Raw genomic sequence first — 19253 nt, forward strand, 5'->3', positions numbered from 1 at the left:
ACAGACTGTCAGCAAGAACAGTCTGTCGAGAACCACACAGAGAGGGATATTATAGTAGGGCTGCAGTGCATAAACCCCTCATTACAAAGATGAATCAGAGAGTTCAGTGGTGAAAAAACCATAGGCACTGGCCTACAGATATGTCGACAAAAGTGATATGGTCAGATGAGTCATCCTTCACCATATTCTTGGGCGAGTGAGCGAGTGCATGTGTGGCGACACCAAGAGAACGGTACAGGCCTGACTGCTTGACCACTACAGCAAGGGGGTCCGGAGGCTCCGTTATGCTGTGGGGGACATTTTCCTGGCATGATTTGGGTCCACTTGTCCCCTTAGAGGGAAGGATCACTGCAAATCATTACGAAGTTATTCTGAGTGATCACCTTTATCCAAGAGTGGAACATTTCTATCCTGATGGGAGTGGTCTCTACCAGGATGACAATGCCCCCAGGCACTGAATGGTGTGATAAGTATGAGATTGATGTGAATCATATGCTATGGCCTTCGCAGTCACCAGATCTCAACCCAATTGAACACCTATTGGAGATTTTGGTCCGCCGTGTTAGACAGCGCTCTCCACCACCATCATCAAAACGCAAATGAGGGAATATCTTTTGGAAGAATGGTGTTCCATCCCTCCAGTAGAGTTCCAGAGACTCGTAGAATCTATGCCAACAGCTTCAATGCTCTTCGGGTGGATCGTGGTGGCCCAACATCTTACAGAGACACTTTATGTTGGTTTTTCCTTTAATTTGTCACGTGTCTGTATAGATGGCCTAATGTATTTTTCCTGTTACACCAAAATATGCAAGGGTTTAAACGTAGATTCTAAACTTAGGTAAAATAAATTAAAAGATTAGAACCTCTTATACGTTTATCTTACTAAATCTATACATTAATACCGAAGGCGTACAGTTGAGGTTTTCCATTGTAAGCATCAACCATGTTACGTTAGAAATGGGAAGATGGCAAAGAGGAATTGGCGCCAGTGCAGCTATTGTTGTAGAGCTCTGTGGCGCTGAAGGTCAGGAGGAGAGACTATGAAGAGCAAAGACACTGTGTTCAGTGGAGGCCTACGGCACAGTGGGAGCATTGTGTGAGAGAGCGGTACCTTGAGGAGGTCGAAGACGTCCGCAGCGTCGAGCCTGTAGTCGCACAGCCTGTGCAGCAGCTCCACCTGCGTGCGGGCGGGCAGCTCCTCGAACGCCCCCTCCTTCAGGGGGTTGGGCTTCCCCTCCTCCAGTTCCCAGCGGTAATTGATGATGTCCTCCAGGTACCGTCGGAACGCCTGGGGCCTGCCAACAAAACGGAAAGGTCAGAAACGCCTCCGTTCTCTCTTTAACCCTTTATTTATTCGCTCCTCACGGAAACCACAGCCACACAAAGCCGAGGACAGAAGCTTGTAAATGCACACACACAGACACACACACAAACACACACACAGCCTACATAAGAGCAAAACAAATTGGGTTATTGTTTAATAACGTTTTTCATTACACTTCAGTTTGCTTTGATCATTACAGAAATGCTGCGATTTTTTATTTTATTTTTATAAATAACACAATGTCAGCCTTCACTTCATTATATAATCAGATATTTCAGTGGGTCTTTACAGTAAGAAAACATAAAATTAATATTTAGTTATTTTTTAAAACAAAAGTCAAGGGTGTTTTTAAGAAACAAGGATAATAGACATTAAAATAGCAGTCTGTACAAGGCTGAAGTCTGTTTCCTGTCCCCCACCTCTCCCCCCTGAACTTCAGTGTGCGATTATTACTGCAGCAGGGGCTTTGTCTGCTTTGAGCAGAAAGGTGCTATATAAGTGTTAGAAGTGTTAGTCACTGAGCCTAAAAGAAAAACGGTCTTTCATCAGAGAAGCAAGCTGGGTTCAGGTTTTGGGGATAAAAAGATAAAACATTCAGGGATGTAAATGGACCACTCTAAATCACATGATGTGATCTTATTGCCCTTAAGGGGACATGACCAGTAAATTAAATAAGTACGCACATAAATAAAAAAATAATTGTGCATAAGTATGTTCAAAGATTTAAAATAATTCATAAACAAGGGCTTCTGCTTTCTTAGAGGTGTTATTATCTCAAACAAAGAACAAAATGCAGTACACCTAACTGGAATTAAATCCTCTTTTAAAAGGCTGCTGTCAAAACATGTTAGAAAAGCAGCTAAATGAAGGGTTTCATTTCATTCCTGCAGAATGATCTCCTCTTCATTAAAAGGCTAATTGATTGAATTACTTTGGATGAACAGAATTGCCAATTGCATCTGGCAGGATTTAATTACACATATATAACTTTCAATTAAAACAATATCTATAAAAAGCAGTTTGGAAATGAATTAATTTACAAGAAACAAGACCTCCTAGATTGTAATCATATAGACATACGTTTCTTATTATAATTTACTAACTGGATATGAGAAATTGGGCAGAATTATAAAGGTAAATTGAATCCAAGAAAAAAGATAATTCAGATTTAGAACATTTACTGCACATACAAAATTGAACGTAATATTTCCAGTTCCTTGGTATCAGTATTTTATTTAGGTCCAAAAAATGCTTGGTTTTGGTCAATTATAAGGATTTACTTTGATATTCCTTAAGGTTTTCAGTGTGACATTGTTATTATTATGCACACCATGGTTCTGACATAAGTACCACAAATAAATGCTTTACATAACATATATCCCCACACCCCTCCCAGACACAAGCTTTATATGACCTTTGAGCCCCATACATAAGGTTTTAAGTCACTGGCTACAGCACTTCCTACTGAACATAACTACAAAGATTGTGCCAAATTGTGCCAATATTGTGTCTAACCATACACTAGACCATGCTACTAACTTTTACACAACTTATAACACTATCAATTTAGAAACTATATTTGTTAAGTATTTTATCACAACCATCATCGAGAAGGCCAAACACTGCGGACCTTATCAACAAATGAGTTTGACATGGTATAGAAGAACAACTGGAACCTAAGTAACAAAGGGTTAAAACCTGACAACAAAGAACACTGCACAGTACACTGCTCGGTCCCTGCATTGTCCGCATTGTACTGTGTTTCTGCAGCAAAGATCATATGGAGAAGTCTGGGGCCCCAAAAGAGTGGAACAGTGGTCCTACACTCTTTAAAATGGACACGGTGGCTGCAGGCAGGGGTTAGCACAGTCACCGTAATAAAAAATAAAACAAAAACAAAAAGAACGGATTATCTTGAAAGAGCACTGGGCCACTTTTACACAGCTGCAACCCAGAAGCCCTGTTTCCCGTCTCCCCCTCACCCGGCGAGTGTTTAATGCGTCAAGATGAAAAGGGAGCTTCTTTGAAATGGCAGTGGAGTGCTGCTGCCCCCAGGATGGCAGGGGCTGTCTAATCCAATAAAAGATTACATCCTGTTACTGCCTGCCCAAGTGTTGAAAGTGGATCATTTATTTCTACCAAGTCGCAGATGAGAGAGACAGAAGGACACTATGGGCTTCCTTTGACAACTTTGGTGATTTCTTTACTGCTACATTACAGACTAACAGAAAACATCTTGGAGTATTTATTCTCCTCTGATCTGTGCTAACAATACTATGCATAACTCATTGTAGAGTTTTACTGGGAAGCGCTTCATGACTGAGCACAGTACAGTCTACTGGGCATCTCTTCCAGGGGCTGGAGAGTTTGCAATGCTTTGCTGTGCGTTTACGGTTAATGAAGGAAGCTTTGCAAAGCTCATCATATGTCCTTCATGGTTTCAATTTCCTATAGGCTGCCTATTTTGAGATCTTTATACTAAGATGAACGGCCGATGAAGAGGGAAAATAAGTAGTAAGAAGAATAATTCAGAGCCCTTTGTTTCGAGAACCCAAACACAGACATTGTGCAATCAGCCTTAAAAACTCATCCGCATAGTGCCTTCATGTGGATGGCAAATGTTCCTTGTTTGTGATTAATTTAACTGTTACAGTAAACAGCAGGGGATGCCATTTACTCAATTCGAAGTGTGGCGATTTTCATGCTCTGCGCCCAATTTCATTAATTAGGTCTCCACTCAATGGATGGCTGAGTAATGCATCACAATGTTTCCTGAGCAGATTTTGTTTGGTCTGCACATGGTCTGCATTGCCATCTCTGGAAAAGTCATGCTGGTTTGTGGAGTTGCAGATGACCCTGTGGGGCAAAGAGGCCAATGTACTAATTACTGAGCCACCAATACCAAGAATGGCTATTGATCAAGCCAAATGCAAGCCTTCTTCAAACAATTTGAAAAAGGAGAGAAAAGAACCTTGGAGCTATTCTACACAGAATAAGTGACCTTGGATCACATGATAATCTAAAACCCCAATTCCGAAAAAGTTGGGACAGTATGGAAAATGCTAATAAAAACAAAGAGGAGTGATTTGTAAATGTACTTTGACAAAAAACATAGAAAGACAAGGTATTTTATGTTTTACCTAATCAACTGCATAGTTTTTTGAAGGTAAACGTTTATTTTGAAATTGATACATGCAACACGTTCCAAAAAAGTTGGGACAGGGCAATTTAGGGCTAATAGCGATGTGACAAGTTGAAATAAGAAGGTGATGTGAAACAGGTGAGGCAATTGTGTTAATCATAGTATATAAGGAGCTTCCAAAAAAGGCCTAGTCCTTCAAGAGCATGGATGGGTTGAGGCTTGCCAATCTGACAACAGATGAGTCAGCGAATAATCCAACACTTTGAGAACAACATTCTCACAGACAAATCAGTAGGATTTTGGGCATTTCCACGGTGTACAATATAATTAAAAGACTCAAGGAATCCGGTCAAATCTCAGTGCGTAATGGGCAAGGCCAAAAACCACTTCTGAATGCGGGTCTCTCCGATCCCTCAGACATCACTTAAAAACCGTCATGAGTCTGTAATGGATATCCTGACATGGGCTCCGGAATACTTTGGTAAACCTTTGTCAGTCAACACCATTCACCGCTGCATCCACAGATGCAAGTTAAGCAGAAGCCATACATCAACACTGCCCAGAAGCGCTGCCAACTTCATTGGGCTCGGTCTCATCTGAGATTGACAGTAGAACAGTGGAATCGTGTTTTATGGTCCGACAAGTCAACATTTAAAATAGTTTTTGGACAAAACAGTCGTCATGTTCTCAGTTTTTCCTCGTTTTTTTTGCATTTTCCATACTGTCCCAAATTTTGGGGAATTGGGGTTGTACATCAGGGGGTAGTCAATAGGCGGACCGCGGTCCAAATCCGGACCGCCAGACGCTTTTGACTGGGCCACAAGAATAATTTTAATTAACTTATTATCATGATAATTTTGTTGTTGTTGTTGTTGTAATGTTACGGAGGTTTGTTGCACTCAGTGCATGTTATTGTGATGAACCTAGTAGCAGTCCTTCCTGGTTATTAGCCAATAGGATGTGACATATTAATATGCAATGTCCTATATAGAGCTTGTGTTCCCGTTAGTTAGTTCGTTGATTGCTTGCAGATTCCCAGTTTGGGTGACTTTGTACACATTCTGGATTGGGGCAAGAGCATTAGTTCGTACTTTGTTTGTACGTATTTGGTTTATGTTCCTGATTTCTATAAATAAACAGCTAAACTGTGGATCGTTTGTTGTGTGGACATATTTCAACCTCACCTCAAAAATATATGCACGGTGCCATAGCTTGTATTCACCTAGAAACTCCTACATCAGCGGCGGAAACAGGTGATTTCCAATCAAGACGCATAATTTTAGCAGGCGCACAAATCGAGAATTGTGCATCCTCACCCGTTACAAATTACAGAGGTTCACTGAAATAGATCTCTGTAATTGACAAACACCAGAAACCACGTCTAATTTGCCTGCATAATATCGGTTGAGAAGTGATTTTTCGTTGGTGATATTTGGTTGTGAAGCAAAGATATGTTTGTGTCCAAATCTGCCTGATTTCATGGAGATTTAGAGCTATGTTTTTCGACATCAAAATGACCCAGAATTGCACATTACAGGTCTCCAATTGTCAAAATCTTCAGGGGGAGAACCCCCAGACCCCCCGCCCTGAATTACTCTATCATATTTGCCCTCATTTTTCAACATTAATTTTCTGCAGTGCACAGTGGGGCAAAGGGAAATGGTAAAGACTTGAATCTAATAAGACATGAAATGCTTGAAAAGTTTATTTTGTTTCTCTATATGCCTACGATAATCTTTATCAAATTAAAATGAAAAGTGGTCTGAACCTGTTGTAAATATTAGTATTAAATTTAAACTGTTTATTTTTGTACTTTGTGAAATTAATGTACTAAATATAAGCATCGGGGGATATTACGAATTCACAGAATTGTGTTGGAAATGGTCATTTGGGGGTATGATTTTGCCCCCCCCTTCTGATGTCTGGACCTTCACTATACCTTGATCAAGAAATTTTGACCCTGACACAAAATAATTGACTACATCTGATCTACATGGAACGAATTGGTAAGGAAGGAGAGAAGAAAAATACATATGAATGTCTCTAAAATTAACAGTAACATGTTAAATAAAAGCCAGTGGAAAAGATGGTAAAAGTGACCAATTAAATAAATTAAACTCATGGAGGGGGGGGGGGGGGGAAACACTGACTTGTCTACCCCTTCGTTTCAGACCACAAACATGTTTTCAACACTTGAGAGGCCTGGAATAGAAATTGCAGATCCTTATTGTCAAGCCAGGACAGGATTTCACAGATGGCACAGTATTTGGTTGTTACTACACCAAAGAGCTAATTTGGATAATGAAAGCAAGAGAGCATAGCCAAGGTAAAAAGTGATTGCCCCACCATACGTGGAGAAATGGGATTCAGATATGGCTGATATATTATTGCTAAAAGTCAATAACAAATATGAAATGAAATCCACTGCTCAGTAACATTGCCTTTAACAGGCCATTCACACTGCATCTCTTTGAATAATAATAATAAAAATACATTTAAATTATGCTTTTATCCAAGGAGATTCATAGGACAGAGTAATCATTAAATACCCAGCTTGTTTGAAAATGTTATATCACAACACTGTGAGAGATTTCAAGCAAACAAACAACTTGCATGTAGGAACAATCTCTAGTTCTCCATCTTCTTTGTTGCCACCACTCTCCTTTATATGGAAAAAATACAATAAGGACCCACCATAGCCTATAACGTAGTGCAACAGCTTGACAACTAGATGTACCACTCCAGAGAAGTCTGCTTATAGTGCAAGAAGTAAAATAAAGTGTAAAGCAGGCAACCAAACTTTCTTCTCTTACAGATATATAAATAGAAAATTGGCAATAAACCCATTTGGCTTTGCATTAAGGATTTGGGAAGCTATCAAAACCAGGCACAAGATAAGCAAACACTTTTCCAAAGGTCATCACATAGAGTAGAACTGAATTAAAACACTGGTCATTGTTCTACAGAGGTATAGCATGCATGAGCATTATCCAGACGAGACCGTAAATAACTTACGTTATGTCTGTACGTTGGTAGCATCCCTGCAGCAGAGAGGCAATCAGCTCCACCAAAAACTCAGTGTCTTGTATGAACAGGGCTTCCTCCAGCTCCTGTCAGGAGAAAAGGAAACGCAAACCATTAAGAAAATATCAAAGACAGACAGGTATGAAAAACGTTTTAATACAATCATATTTTCAGTCACACAGTGAAACTACTTTAATAAAGGATTAGAAATAAAGACATTGAGAAATATTCATGTCATGGGAGAGACTTTGACTATTTGCCTTCAAACCTACATTGATCTTCAGGATATCGGTACCATATATGATAGGATAAAGGTAACAATGAGCTCATACTGCTTATAATACCAAAGCACTTACTTAAGATAAGGGGGCAACTTGCAACCTGAAATATTTTGCATGTAACAGAAAATGCTGTAATACTGCCTTCTGTAAACAATTAAGTAGCATATTTAAAATGGTGCCTGGTACAGGATAAGTTAATACCAAGGCAAATAGTCAAATAGCAAAGTCAACATATTGTCAATATTGTCATACTTTAAAAATGCATTTTTGAAACTTAACATAGCACAAAGATTTCTAGCTCTAACAACTGGGGAGCCAAGAAGAAAAGCATGTTTTTCTGGAGGATTAGCCATGGCTGCTGACTTAAATGCAATCCACACATGAGAGATGAAAGTAGGGAGGGAAAATCCAAGACTATCTTTTCCAGGACTGGTGGGGCTGTTACAAAACAATGCTCAAAATGGTCTTTAGGTCTTCACCTCCAGGCTTTACTAACAGTCCACATAACAAAAGGCAACACTTACAGGGGAGCCAGGGAGGTCTGTCAGCAGGTACATTTCAAAGACACCTCCTAACCTGAACCAGACCAGGCCCCAAGTTATTTGTTTCAGGTCTGTGCTTCCAACACATCCCATGGAAAGGAAAATCACATTGCTAGCACCTTTCTAATTGAGATTTCCTAGTTCCACCTCTACTGTAACTTTGACTAGAGTTAAAAGCCTACTGGTCATAATATTTAAATTTAGTACACTATACAGGGCTTATATGCACTTTAAGGTGCAAAATTAGTGACACAGTTAGACACTTAATTATCTATTTATGCCCATCAGCCACAAGTAATGAATGAAAAAAGTTTTTTTCTCGCAGAGTACTGGAATTAGGTCCGTGTTTTAGAAACATGTTATGCACAATCTATGCTAGTAAGTGAAATGACATTAAACAGACTTCCAATAAATTCAGCATGGCATAATGCTATATCAGTAGCACAGACTTCAAGGGAAAAGAAATGTTCTGACACTTCACTGTCTATCCCTTTAAAAATGTTCTGTTATACACACACTTGGTCTCTGAACATCAGGTTTCATACAGCATGCCAATCATGTCAAAATCTTAACCGGTCTAGAAATAGAAGTAATAGTACCGATTTAACAGTATAAGGATATGAAAGAAGGGGTACAAATCTACTATCAGTGAGCTTTTTAAGTCAGCAGTTAAAAACGAGGTTCAAGTTCAGCCACCTTTCTCCTATTGAGTTGCCGTCAACTTTGAACTCTTTACCACCTTACTTTGTGGGGCAGTTATTGAGGCTTTATGAAGCGTTAATAATGCAGAAAGTAAACTCTTCAGCAGTGAATGAGCCCTAGCCTGCTGGAGAGTAGCAGAAGCCTGCATCTACAGGGAGCCACGGTTGTCAGCAGCAGCAGTCCTAAATCTAACCCCCCCCCCCAACCCCACCCCCCCTCCCGAAGCCCCCTGACCCAGCTCGCAATGAGGCCCCCTTTTGCCCTGGAGACAGATGCCACTGGTTTTTTTTTCCCAGAATCCCCCTCTGTGAGCTCCCCACAGCAAAGAGAAAGAGAGAAAGAGGAGGGCAATGCAAATCAGCCCTGAGCGATCCATCTCCCCACGCACTCCTTCATGCCATTTCGTTTAACTCTTTCACTGCACACACTCAGACCCAGTGCAGCCACTCAAACCACAATGTGTCGTTTGTCATGAAATGCAAGCTTCTCACTATGTCCCTTTATTTAGGCAGACAAAGTAATTAAGGTGGGCAAAATTAGGTCTCTTCATTACTTTTAGTTTGATTTATTATACTACTACTGTCCTTCCTCATTATACCACCAAGTCTGGAAAAGGTATTGAAATTGGAAATTAAGCAGAATTTATATTATGAAGTGGGTGGCAGAGAAAACATTGGTGCAGAACAGTTCAAGAGGGCAATTTAGGGAAAATGCAAGTTTGGCATCAAAAAGGGGGACCGTATCAACTGTACAAATATCTCATATTTACAAGACAGTAAAACCTTGCTCTTCCCAGGTATTTTTTTTTCTTCTGCTCTACAACGATACAGAGCAAGTTCTGCACAATATACACATTTACCCCCATGCGTTATCTGTACCCAGCTGAGTCAGCAAGAATAATGGATGTGGCAGCCTTGCTTAATTTTGTAGTCCGATCTCAGCCTTCAAGATGGTGTAACTCCATAAGGTACAAGGTCATGGAAGGTCACAAAACACATGTCACAAGTAGAAAAAACAAGGAAGTCAAGCACAAATTTTGCAGCGGAAGGGGAAAAGAGGTTGAAAACAGGACAAGATGCAGATTACTGCTTTGGATGCTTAAAAACAATAGGCCTCTCTGTTGTCATAAACCACAGAAAAGAACATTACAAGAGACAATTTTGTCCCAATTAAAGTTCTTTACAGAGCCCATAATACAACAACAATAAATAGCTATTCATAAGCAATTATTCAAACACAATTATTAACACTAACAAAGTAGTGTTAATGTTACCGAAAGTATTTCAAAATGTATTTTAATCTGTCCTATTCGAGATACTTAAAACCAAACAGTAAGAAACAAAATATTACAAAATATTTTTCTGCATACATGAATGTGTCACTTTGTATATGAAAATAAAAGGCCTACTTGTGTGGGCAATCTGTGAAGCCTCATAAAAATTTAATTGAATTAAAGAATGATTAAAAGGCTTTGGTGACATTGTGTAGGCCTACATCCCTGAAGATACTTTGTCCAGAAAAGCAGTTTGACTATGAGGAGCAGGTGTGAGGAGAAAAATACTGAAACCTCTGCAAAGTGGGGGCCTTGGTTTAAGCTGCTAGAGGTCACCTTCATGCAGCACAGATCAAGGACACGAGGATATACAAGGCATAGGAAAGAGGGTCATTACTCCTGAGATTAGACCAACTGTGCACAGAACCTGACCACAGCACACGGCCAGCTCCGAGTTAGGCATTTCACTTTCACTGGCCCTTCATATAAAAAACAAAGCAATACAAGCTGTCTCTGACCAATTGCAGGATTGTGTTAATTCCACATGTGCCCTCAGCGACAGGCTGACAAAAGCTCTCCAGTTCCATGCGGTGTTAGCATCACACATCTTTTATCTGTTTTGGCCTCTGAGCTGCAGGACTATTGAGTACATTTCAGTTGGTCTCAGAACCATCTCTTACATATATCCTTATACTGTTAAAAGAACAGTTTTTAAGGTGTGTGATCTAAGTAACCTTATGGAAAGACAAAATGCATGCTTCCATGAAATTAAGTTAATTTAGATTAATGGAGGAGGGAATTCATGTCTCAACATGACAGCCAATAAAATCTGAGCACAACCTCAGTCAGTCATCGGACAAACTTGTACAGAGAATCATTCTGTAGTTTGGACACATTTCAGGAGTAAGGAGGCAACATTGAGACCTCTACCAAACGTGCAATTGAGCAAAGATCACGCTGATATTGACTAATTGAGACGCATCATTCAATGTTGCAAGTGAGAGATTAACAGGAATGGAAATCAGTAGACCGTGTAGATGCCAAGGACCAGACTTCTGCTCTTCTGTACCCATTTAATTTCTGTCTTGTTTTAGATTATATTCTTTTAGAAATGTATAGTACACCCTTAACAGATTTATTTGATTCTACTATTGTTTAAGGAACCCACACTGAGGGACAGATAACATCAAATGTAGGCCTGCACTGAGCTCAACAAGACACTATGTCACAATGGCATCATACCTTTTGTTCAAAGCTTTTGTTCAAGGCGACATCATTGCCCTTATTTTATAGAAGATGCAATGAAGGAAATCAAGGAAATTCTGCTGACATCCAGCACACTGCCCTATACAGTCTTCGTTATCCTGAAAAAAGCTCTTACATTGGAGCCAAGTACTGTAGAGGTTGGGATACTTTTCCTGCCAAGCTCATAAAATCCTACGAAAATCCCTGACAGAGGCACATGCCGTTATAGTAACAAAGAAAGATTATCTGGGGAAATTAAGTATGAAGCTTGGAGGGTTAAGGATCAGAGATTGTACAGTAAGTACAATCCAATGCATGTGGCCACAGAGTGAAATGTGACACATTTTGGAATTCCTGCCAAAGGGGAATATTAATCCAAAAACATGTAAAACCCTACTTTGTACTCTTTTGAAACCAGAGCCAAATTCCTGTTACACACAGCAATGTGATCCACACTGACAGAGATCAAGGCATCTGTTAAAGTACAGTACTTGGAACACAAATCATTAAGTGAGTACTTGTTGTATGAAACATTCACTTTAAAATGTCACTAATATCTTAATATCTTAGAATAAATGTTATATGAAAAACACCCGAGGGTCTGTGGCTTTTCCAGTTTATTTAAGTTGGCTAAACACAGCTATGGGAAATGATTCACTTATTCAGATTAAGATAGACATTAATATCAGTGATTTAAGAGAGCTTGCATAGATTTTCCTGTGTGTTAGGCTACTTATAATGCAATCACATATAAAAAGATGTAATTAAAAACAGTTTTTACAGTGCCCAACTGGGATAAATGTTAATAAAGTAAAATTAGTTGAGTCTTTTATGAAAATTCATCCCTCAAAAAGCAAGTAGCAAGTCACATCCAAGCAAAAACAGAGAATCCCCCAAAGCAGATATTAGGATACTCACAAAGAAGATTTCAAAAGATAATGCATGGGACACTAGACTTTTCTTCAGCTGGACATTAACAGGATATTAACATTAACAGTTATTTATTGACAGTATTTCAACAAAATCTATAGCAGGATTTTCCAATGCTTGAGAAACAGATGAATAGAACATCTAGTGAAATGAATCTATAAAGCCATTTGCAGATTTGAAAGACAGACCTTGCAAAGCAAACATTTCTCCCACACAGATATTAAGCTTGTATATTTCCAATGTAACTTCTAAAGAGTGGTGCATATTTCTGTACACCTTGAAGAAAGACTATTGACTATTCTACATTAGATACAGCAGTATAAATGAAGCAGTGTAATCAAACCACATTGCTTAGTGGTATTATTAGTTGTATTTACTGCCTGTGTTGAATGGTATGTCTCCAAGGAAGAAAAATAAGTGCAAAGGAAATAGCACGGAATCATCAACACCTCAATGTTCACTAAAGAATTTCCACACACTGTAAAACACTCGGATGTCAAAAAAACCAGCACAGCAATTTAGATCTATGCAGTTGCTTTTAACAGGATAGTACTTTCTGAGCTACTGAAATGAAAATGGAAAGCTTTTTCTAGTGTGTATAATTATTTTATTGATTCCACTTAATCAAATGTTGTTATCAGCAATCTCATGGACTGAGTTTATCCCTGCTCCTCCCTTGGTTGTTTTTCCATTTCAACATCTCTCAGTCTCAAGCAGCCAAGTTGTGTTCACTGTTGGTCCACAAAAAGGGAGCTCAGCTTTCTGAGGTGCAGCCAGGCGTCCAACTGGCCCGACTGTGAGGGGAACTTCAAGGCCTAGTACTCAGGTCACCTTTGTGTGATGCGTGTTTGAGCCCCAGTACCCTTGTGCGGATGGGGGATGCGTTTGGGGCTCAGATTACAGGCCAGGCTTGCCTTACACAGGACACTGACACTGTATCACACTCCTCCAAGAGCCAGACCTTTGTCTTCTTACAAAAATAGGAGTGGAAATGAACGATCCATCACTTTTGTACTGTGCTTTGATCACATATCAAAACCTGAACCCACTGAAGGAGGAAGGGGTGGCTTCAAGCCTCATATATTTAAAGAGGAAAAAAATGTTTTGTTCCATCTTCAAAGTGGAAAGAGCTAGGTAATCACAAGATGGTCACTTATTAATAGCATCATATCACTGCCTTGTTGCTCGCTTTCTCTTAAGTTGCATTTACTATTATGGGTAGTTAGTGCCTTCTGTCATACATCAGTTATGATATTATTGTCAAGTATATTTCATTTAATAACTCCGACCCAGACAAAATGTAGTTGTAAAATAAAGTATATTTTATAGTTATTATTGTCATTATATTGTAATGTTTACTTTTTTGTTGTTGTTGTTGTTGGGGATGCTTATACTCAATAACCATATTGTATCAACAAGTGCAGTATTAATTGAGGTCACACAATACAAGTATTGTATTTTAGGTTTTCATGGCTGTCAAATCAATCATGGCAAGTTAAAGTGCGACATGGTCAAAAAAACGTACATTATTGCATTACCGTAATTTAGCACATTTGTCTCATTTAGTCAACAACACCTGCTGATATTCAGAATTTTAAACTGAAGCATTCAAATATCTGTTCATGGTTAGTGACTGAAAGCATGTTCAATAAAAGCTGTTAAGTGGGATTGTCATTTCATCATAGGTGTATCAATGTACTATGATATTATTAAACATAAGCTTCACAATTGTGCACAATTTTAACCAAAAGGAAACTGAGCAATGTTCTGCATTCCTAATGTATTGTATATCCATGTGGATTGTATCTGCATGAACCTTCACAACTACAAGGAGCTAACTTACCAATGGAATAAGCATGACACAACACACGTATTGTACTCAAAGTAAACCTTTGTTGATCACAAAACAATTATATGGATTATGTCATTAGCAAACAATAACCAGGTTTCCCCAAGTGATTACAATTATACAAGACGTAATATTATATGGGGCTAAAGGTGTCCCTCAGAAAATAAATTGACCCTCAGCAGTCTCTATAGCTGTACATTAATACACATTTATTATTTAGATGTAAAACACATGGCAAGCAAGATCCCTCATGTCTTATGTTTTTATGAATAAGGGACCATAGAGAGAGGACGTAGAGAGATTAAGGGGGCATGCCAAACTCACAGTGACTATTGACAATATTTTATGGGGAACACTAGTATAGAGAATCCAGAAGCTTAGGATATTCTTTGACATAACATAGAACAGAATTGTATTATTGTATTGTATTGTATTTTATTTATGGTGAGCTAAAATGAGATTGTTTACCATAGATATTTAAACATGCAGTACAGAAAGTTATTCCATGAATTTTGCCACAAGACAGTCTTGTATTCTTGACCCTTTTTCACCTCCCACATTTCAGGTATAAGTGACAAAACCTGTTCATCCCAACAGATGCAGCGCTTGGGTCATGCTTCATGAGATCGGAATATTGTCTGACAGTTTGGCCACAGAATTATGAAGACAAGAACAAGGCTGATGAACAGACATTTAAGTGGATACTGAACTCTTTCCTGTTCCAGCATGCACACCATCTGGATGAGCGAACAGTCATTTTGTTAGTCATGCCCATGATTTCTACCTTCCTTGGCACAAATGTACAGAATGTGTTCCTACATATAATGAGCTGCAAGCTTTCTGTATGTCTGATGCCACTTGCTAGACAAGGTCTTTACACTAAGTCTCTATTAAATGCAGCACGTTATACTTAAGATTACTGAAAATTCCAGGTTTGACTGACAGACACCTAAAAGAGTAATCACTAAAGAATACTAGACCTAGATTATAAAAACGAACAAAGAAAAAAAAAAAAAACAGGCTTACAAGTCAACCCTGTGACATCCCCAAATTATATTGATATATATCCTATAGCACCAAGCATTTTGTCAAGTATTACACAAATTGTTTGGTTCCCTCCACCCCAAGACATTTAAACGATATCCAATTTAAATAATCACAATTAGACAATGCTTTTTGAAGTAAATACAGTCTTGAGCAAGGGAGAAGTGTAGGGTTGTAAAATAAATAAATAAAACACATATTTCTGTGTGAACAGCCTTGAGTGGGACTCGATGTGACAAGCTCTCCTTGAAGCAGAATAGTGCCTCAAGCCCTTGCAATTACTGGCAGGTCATGTGACAATGATATCACCCTGCAATGGTTTCACAATCTGTTTAGAATATCATGCCTAATCACAATACATTTCATTAAAGTTTCCCTTCCTGAACAGATCATCTTGGACATTCATTTGACACACAAGAGTCATCTCCTAGAAGCCTCCATAGGAAGGGGTTTAATCAGGCAGAATATATTCCGTTAGTACTACTAGTTATGCATTGGCTTGAATAACTTGTTAGAGACCTAAAGACATTTTTAATGAAGAAAAAAAATAAAAAAAAATAAAAACCCTCTTGCTTCAAATAATTAAGGGGATATTCATACATATAACAATCTTCAACCATAAACCCTTTAAGCATGAATGTATTCAAGCAGAGTAAGCTGATGTTTGTTCCTATGTTCAGTAGTGTAGCTCCAAGGACAAGCAGAGGTGCCTAGATTAGATCCAGAGGGAAAGTACAGCTTCTGTTACCAAATACAGATTATCTGAAGTAGCTTCTTGAACTTCAAACATCTCTTTGAAGCTCATACTAGTGATTGGGTAGCAGAAAATACAGCGATCCAATATATTCACAGATTTCAAAGACAGAAAGAGAGACAATAGATTTAATTAATAAGAGAATATGTCAGGACATTCTCCCTCAAACTGATGGTCCCAAAATTTGAATGTTGGGGGGGAAGTAGTAACATAACAACTCCAAAATACTCAATTACAAGTACAGGTCAGACTCTAATCACAACATTGCTGGTTCCAATCTAGAATGTCTTAACCAGCTGTGACAGTAACCAAGATCCTCAATAGGGTGGAGCACAAGTGGCCGAGATCTGCCGGAGATAGATGGGCTCGAAGCTAGACAAGGTTTTGCTCAGCTTGCTGTAGAAGCGAAGCTTTTGCTTGACAGCATGTCTCTCAGGCAGGTCCTAGCTAAACTTTGATCGACTACAATTTCATCATGAATTCTGTGGAAGTGACATACTCAAACACAAAGGATCTGACCAGCCTTGTAGTTTCGCAGAAGCCCTACAAAATATTACCGGACTTTCAGTGCAGTACTACTCATACACAATCTTTCGGTATGTTCGGTTTCTGGAGCTGTTATAGAATAAAAACACCAAATAAAAGGAAAGTCTGAGTAAGACCACAATTATTATTATTATGATTATTGTTTTAGGAATAAACTGGAAAATTTGATTTGCAAGTTAACCAAGTCTGAAAATGCTCTCAGTGGTTGATTCACTCCACCCTTCCTCCCAGTATTCAGTGGTTCACAACACCAGTTGGGACCCCACAGTTGTCGGTCTACCTGGACAAAGCTCAATGTTCACACTGTCAAAACCTGAATTATTTATTTCAAAATTCATTAAAAAACAAAGCATCACAATCACACTTTGAAAAATGTTTTCCCTTCGGAAAATAATTCACAAAGACATATTTCAAAGTGTAATTTAATTTGTGTAAATGCTTTGACTACATAATTCAATTCAAAACTGCGAAGTCTTTTTAATGACTAGCAGAACATAGGAATTTGAACATGAACACAGTATTTTAATGAAGAAGCTTAATACAATATTCTTTGTGTCCAGCATTAACATTTTCCTATAAAACGTTGATTAGTGACATGTTGAAAGTGTTTTCTGATCTGCATGGATTCTCTATTGGTAAATAGAAAAGGTAAACCATGTGGTAATCTTAAAGATAATTTGTTGTTACACACCAGGACAAAAAGGACATTTCAGTTTTATAATTTATCACCTTTGTAACTGAGATGCACTAAAGTCTTAAACAGATGCCAATTTTATGTTTGTTACAAACTGGTCTTGATAGTCTCTGTCCTTTCACATGAAACCTTCAAGAAAACAGAAGTGCATGCAGCAGGCTTCTGAGAAGGTTACATTCTTAAACTCTGGTGTGACTAAAATTACATCCCCTCCCCAGCACACACCCACTTGTCAACTAATTATTACACATCTAGATCTCCTGTTTCCTCTCCGTGAGTCACAATGATCTGAATTGGTCTTAGTCAATTACTTTGATGTTAGGTTGGTAAATGGAGAAAAAGTCTTTCCTGACCAGCAAGTTGAATTTTTCCACATCATGCTGCAAGATCAAGGCCCTCAACGAGCAAGCTTATAAATTGTGAGAATATGGCAGTTTAGTGTAAATATTGCCACAGATGATCTACTACGAAAATAATGTAACTAAATAACTGTAGGAACTGTACCCAACCATCAAATAAAAAATATTAAATTAATATAAGTCACTTAAAAGCAACACAAGAAAAATAATTCAAGAAAACAAGCAAACAATACAGAGCAAAAAAAAAAAGTAATACTCAGTGTACAAAGCCATTAGTCATGAATTCCATAGTGAAAACATAGTATCAGATGCAATTGCCAACTTAATTATATAGCCTAGTCGTGGTACTTAATATATTTTGTATTTTTTTCTTCAAAATTGCAACAAAAAGTAATCCCCATTGTATGCAACAAACACTGTGTGCAAACCAATGTTTGCCATGTTCAAACTCCTTCAACTTAGGGTATTCAATGATACATTTGCCCTTAAATGCAACACTTCCTTTTGTTCACGTCAAAACATTTTATTCCTCTAACAGAAGACCTGTAAATCTATATGCAATGAATAATATAATTCCACTGTTAAATCAGTCTTTTACAGTTTAAACCATAAAATTAGCAGCAATATTTTAAATCATATTATCATTTGACCTCAAGTGAATCATACAGCATACAAGTCAACATAAGCATTCGGTCAATACAACAAACCCCTATGAAACTTTACTTTGGTTTATTTTGGAGGAAAAACATTTATTTCTGAGAGATCGTACAATTAGGTGCATATGTAGCCTAACCCTTCTTTAACTAGTTTTACAATGTGGGAGGTTAAAATAAACATAGGGATCACTGTTGCAGAATGGACTGTGTATAGATTTATACTCTGTCATTATTTTATTTTTTAGATTAAAAGTGAAACAGTAATGTGAACCACTGAGAATTTGGTTGAGATTAATAAGCAGTATCAGGAATAAAACTATTAGGATGTGTACTCCTGTCCTGCAGGAATATCTTGGGGAGTTTTTTTTTTTTTTTTTTATTGTATCAAGTACAATTGTTAATTAGAGGAAGAATCTACACAATCTACACCAAATTGATAAAGCTACAAAATACTGAGAGTATGTAAATAAATTAGATTTTCTATGAAAATATAAAGATTCTCAATTGCATAAGTATTCAACTGCTTTGTTACGCTAAATCAGTTCAGGTGGAAAAGATTGGTTTAAAAAGATGTATAGTTTATTTTTTTTACTTGACTTCAGAATAAATTAATCTTTCTGAAAGTTTCCTCCATTAAATAGTGAATTTCACAACTTAGTTATAATACAAACCAACTAAGACAACCAAAAAGGTTTTTAGGGGAAATGTGGTAGAGAAGGACAGATCAGAAGGTTACAAGATAAGTCACTGAATATAGTTAAGAGCATCATTAAGAAATATGTGCTTCATACCACCCAGTCACTACCCAGATAAGGCCACCCTTTCAAACTTAGCCGACGGTAGAAAATAGGTTAGGAATATCACTGTGAAGCCAAATGACTTTAGAAG

The 19253-nt window shown here is 38.1% G+C and overlaps 1 protein-coding gene across 1 annotated transcript in view; it reads right to left on the reverse strand.

Annotated features, from left to right (window-relative positions):
- The window catches only part of cecr2 (CECR2 histone acetyl-lysine reader), a 63669-nt gene that overhangs the window by 25099 nt on the left and 19317 nt on the right, over positions 1 to 19253 (reverse strand). Inside the window, exons 2-3 of the mRNA XM_066724557.1 lie at positions 7482 to 7576; positions 1112 to 1295 (exon numbers count right to left, since the gene is read on the reverse strand). Of these exons, the coding sequence (XP_066580654.1) occupies positions 1112 to 1295; positions 7482 to 7576 (279 nt within the window). The remainder of the gene's footprint in view (positions 1 to 1111; positions 1296 to 7481; positions 7577 to 19253) is intronic.

This window comes from Amia ocellicauda, chromosome 15, assembly GCF_036373705.1.
Source record: "Amia ocellicauda isolate fAmiCal2 chromosome 15, fAmiCal2.hap1, whole genome shotgun sequence".
Taxonomy (NCBI): domain Eukaryota; kingdom Metazoa; phylum Chordata; class Actinopteri; order Amiiformes; family Amiidae; genus Amia; species Amia ocellicauda.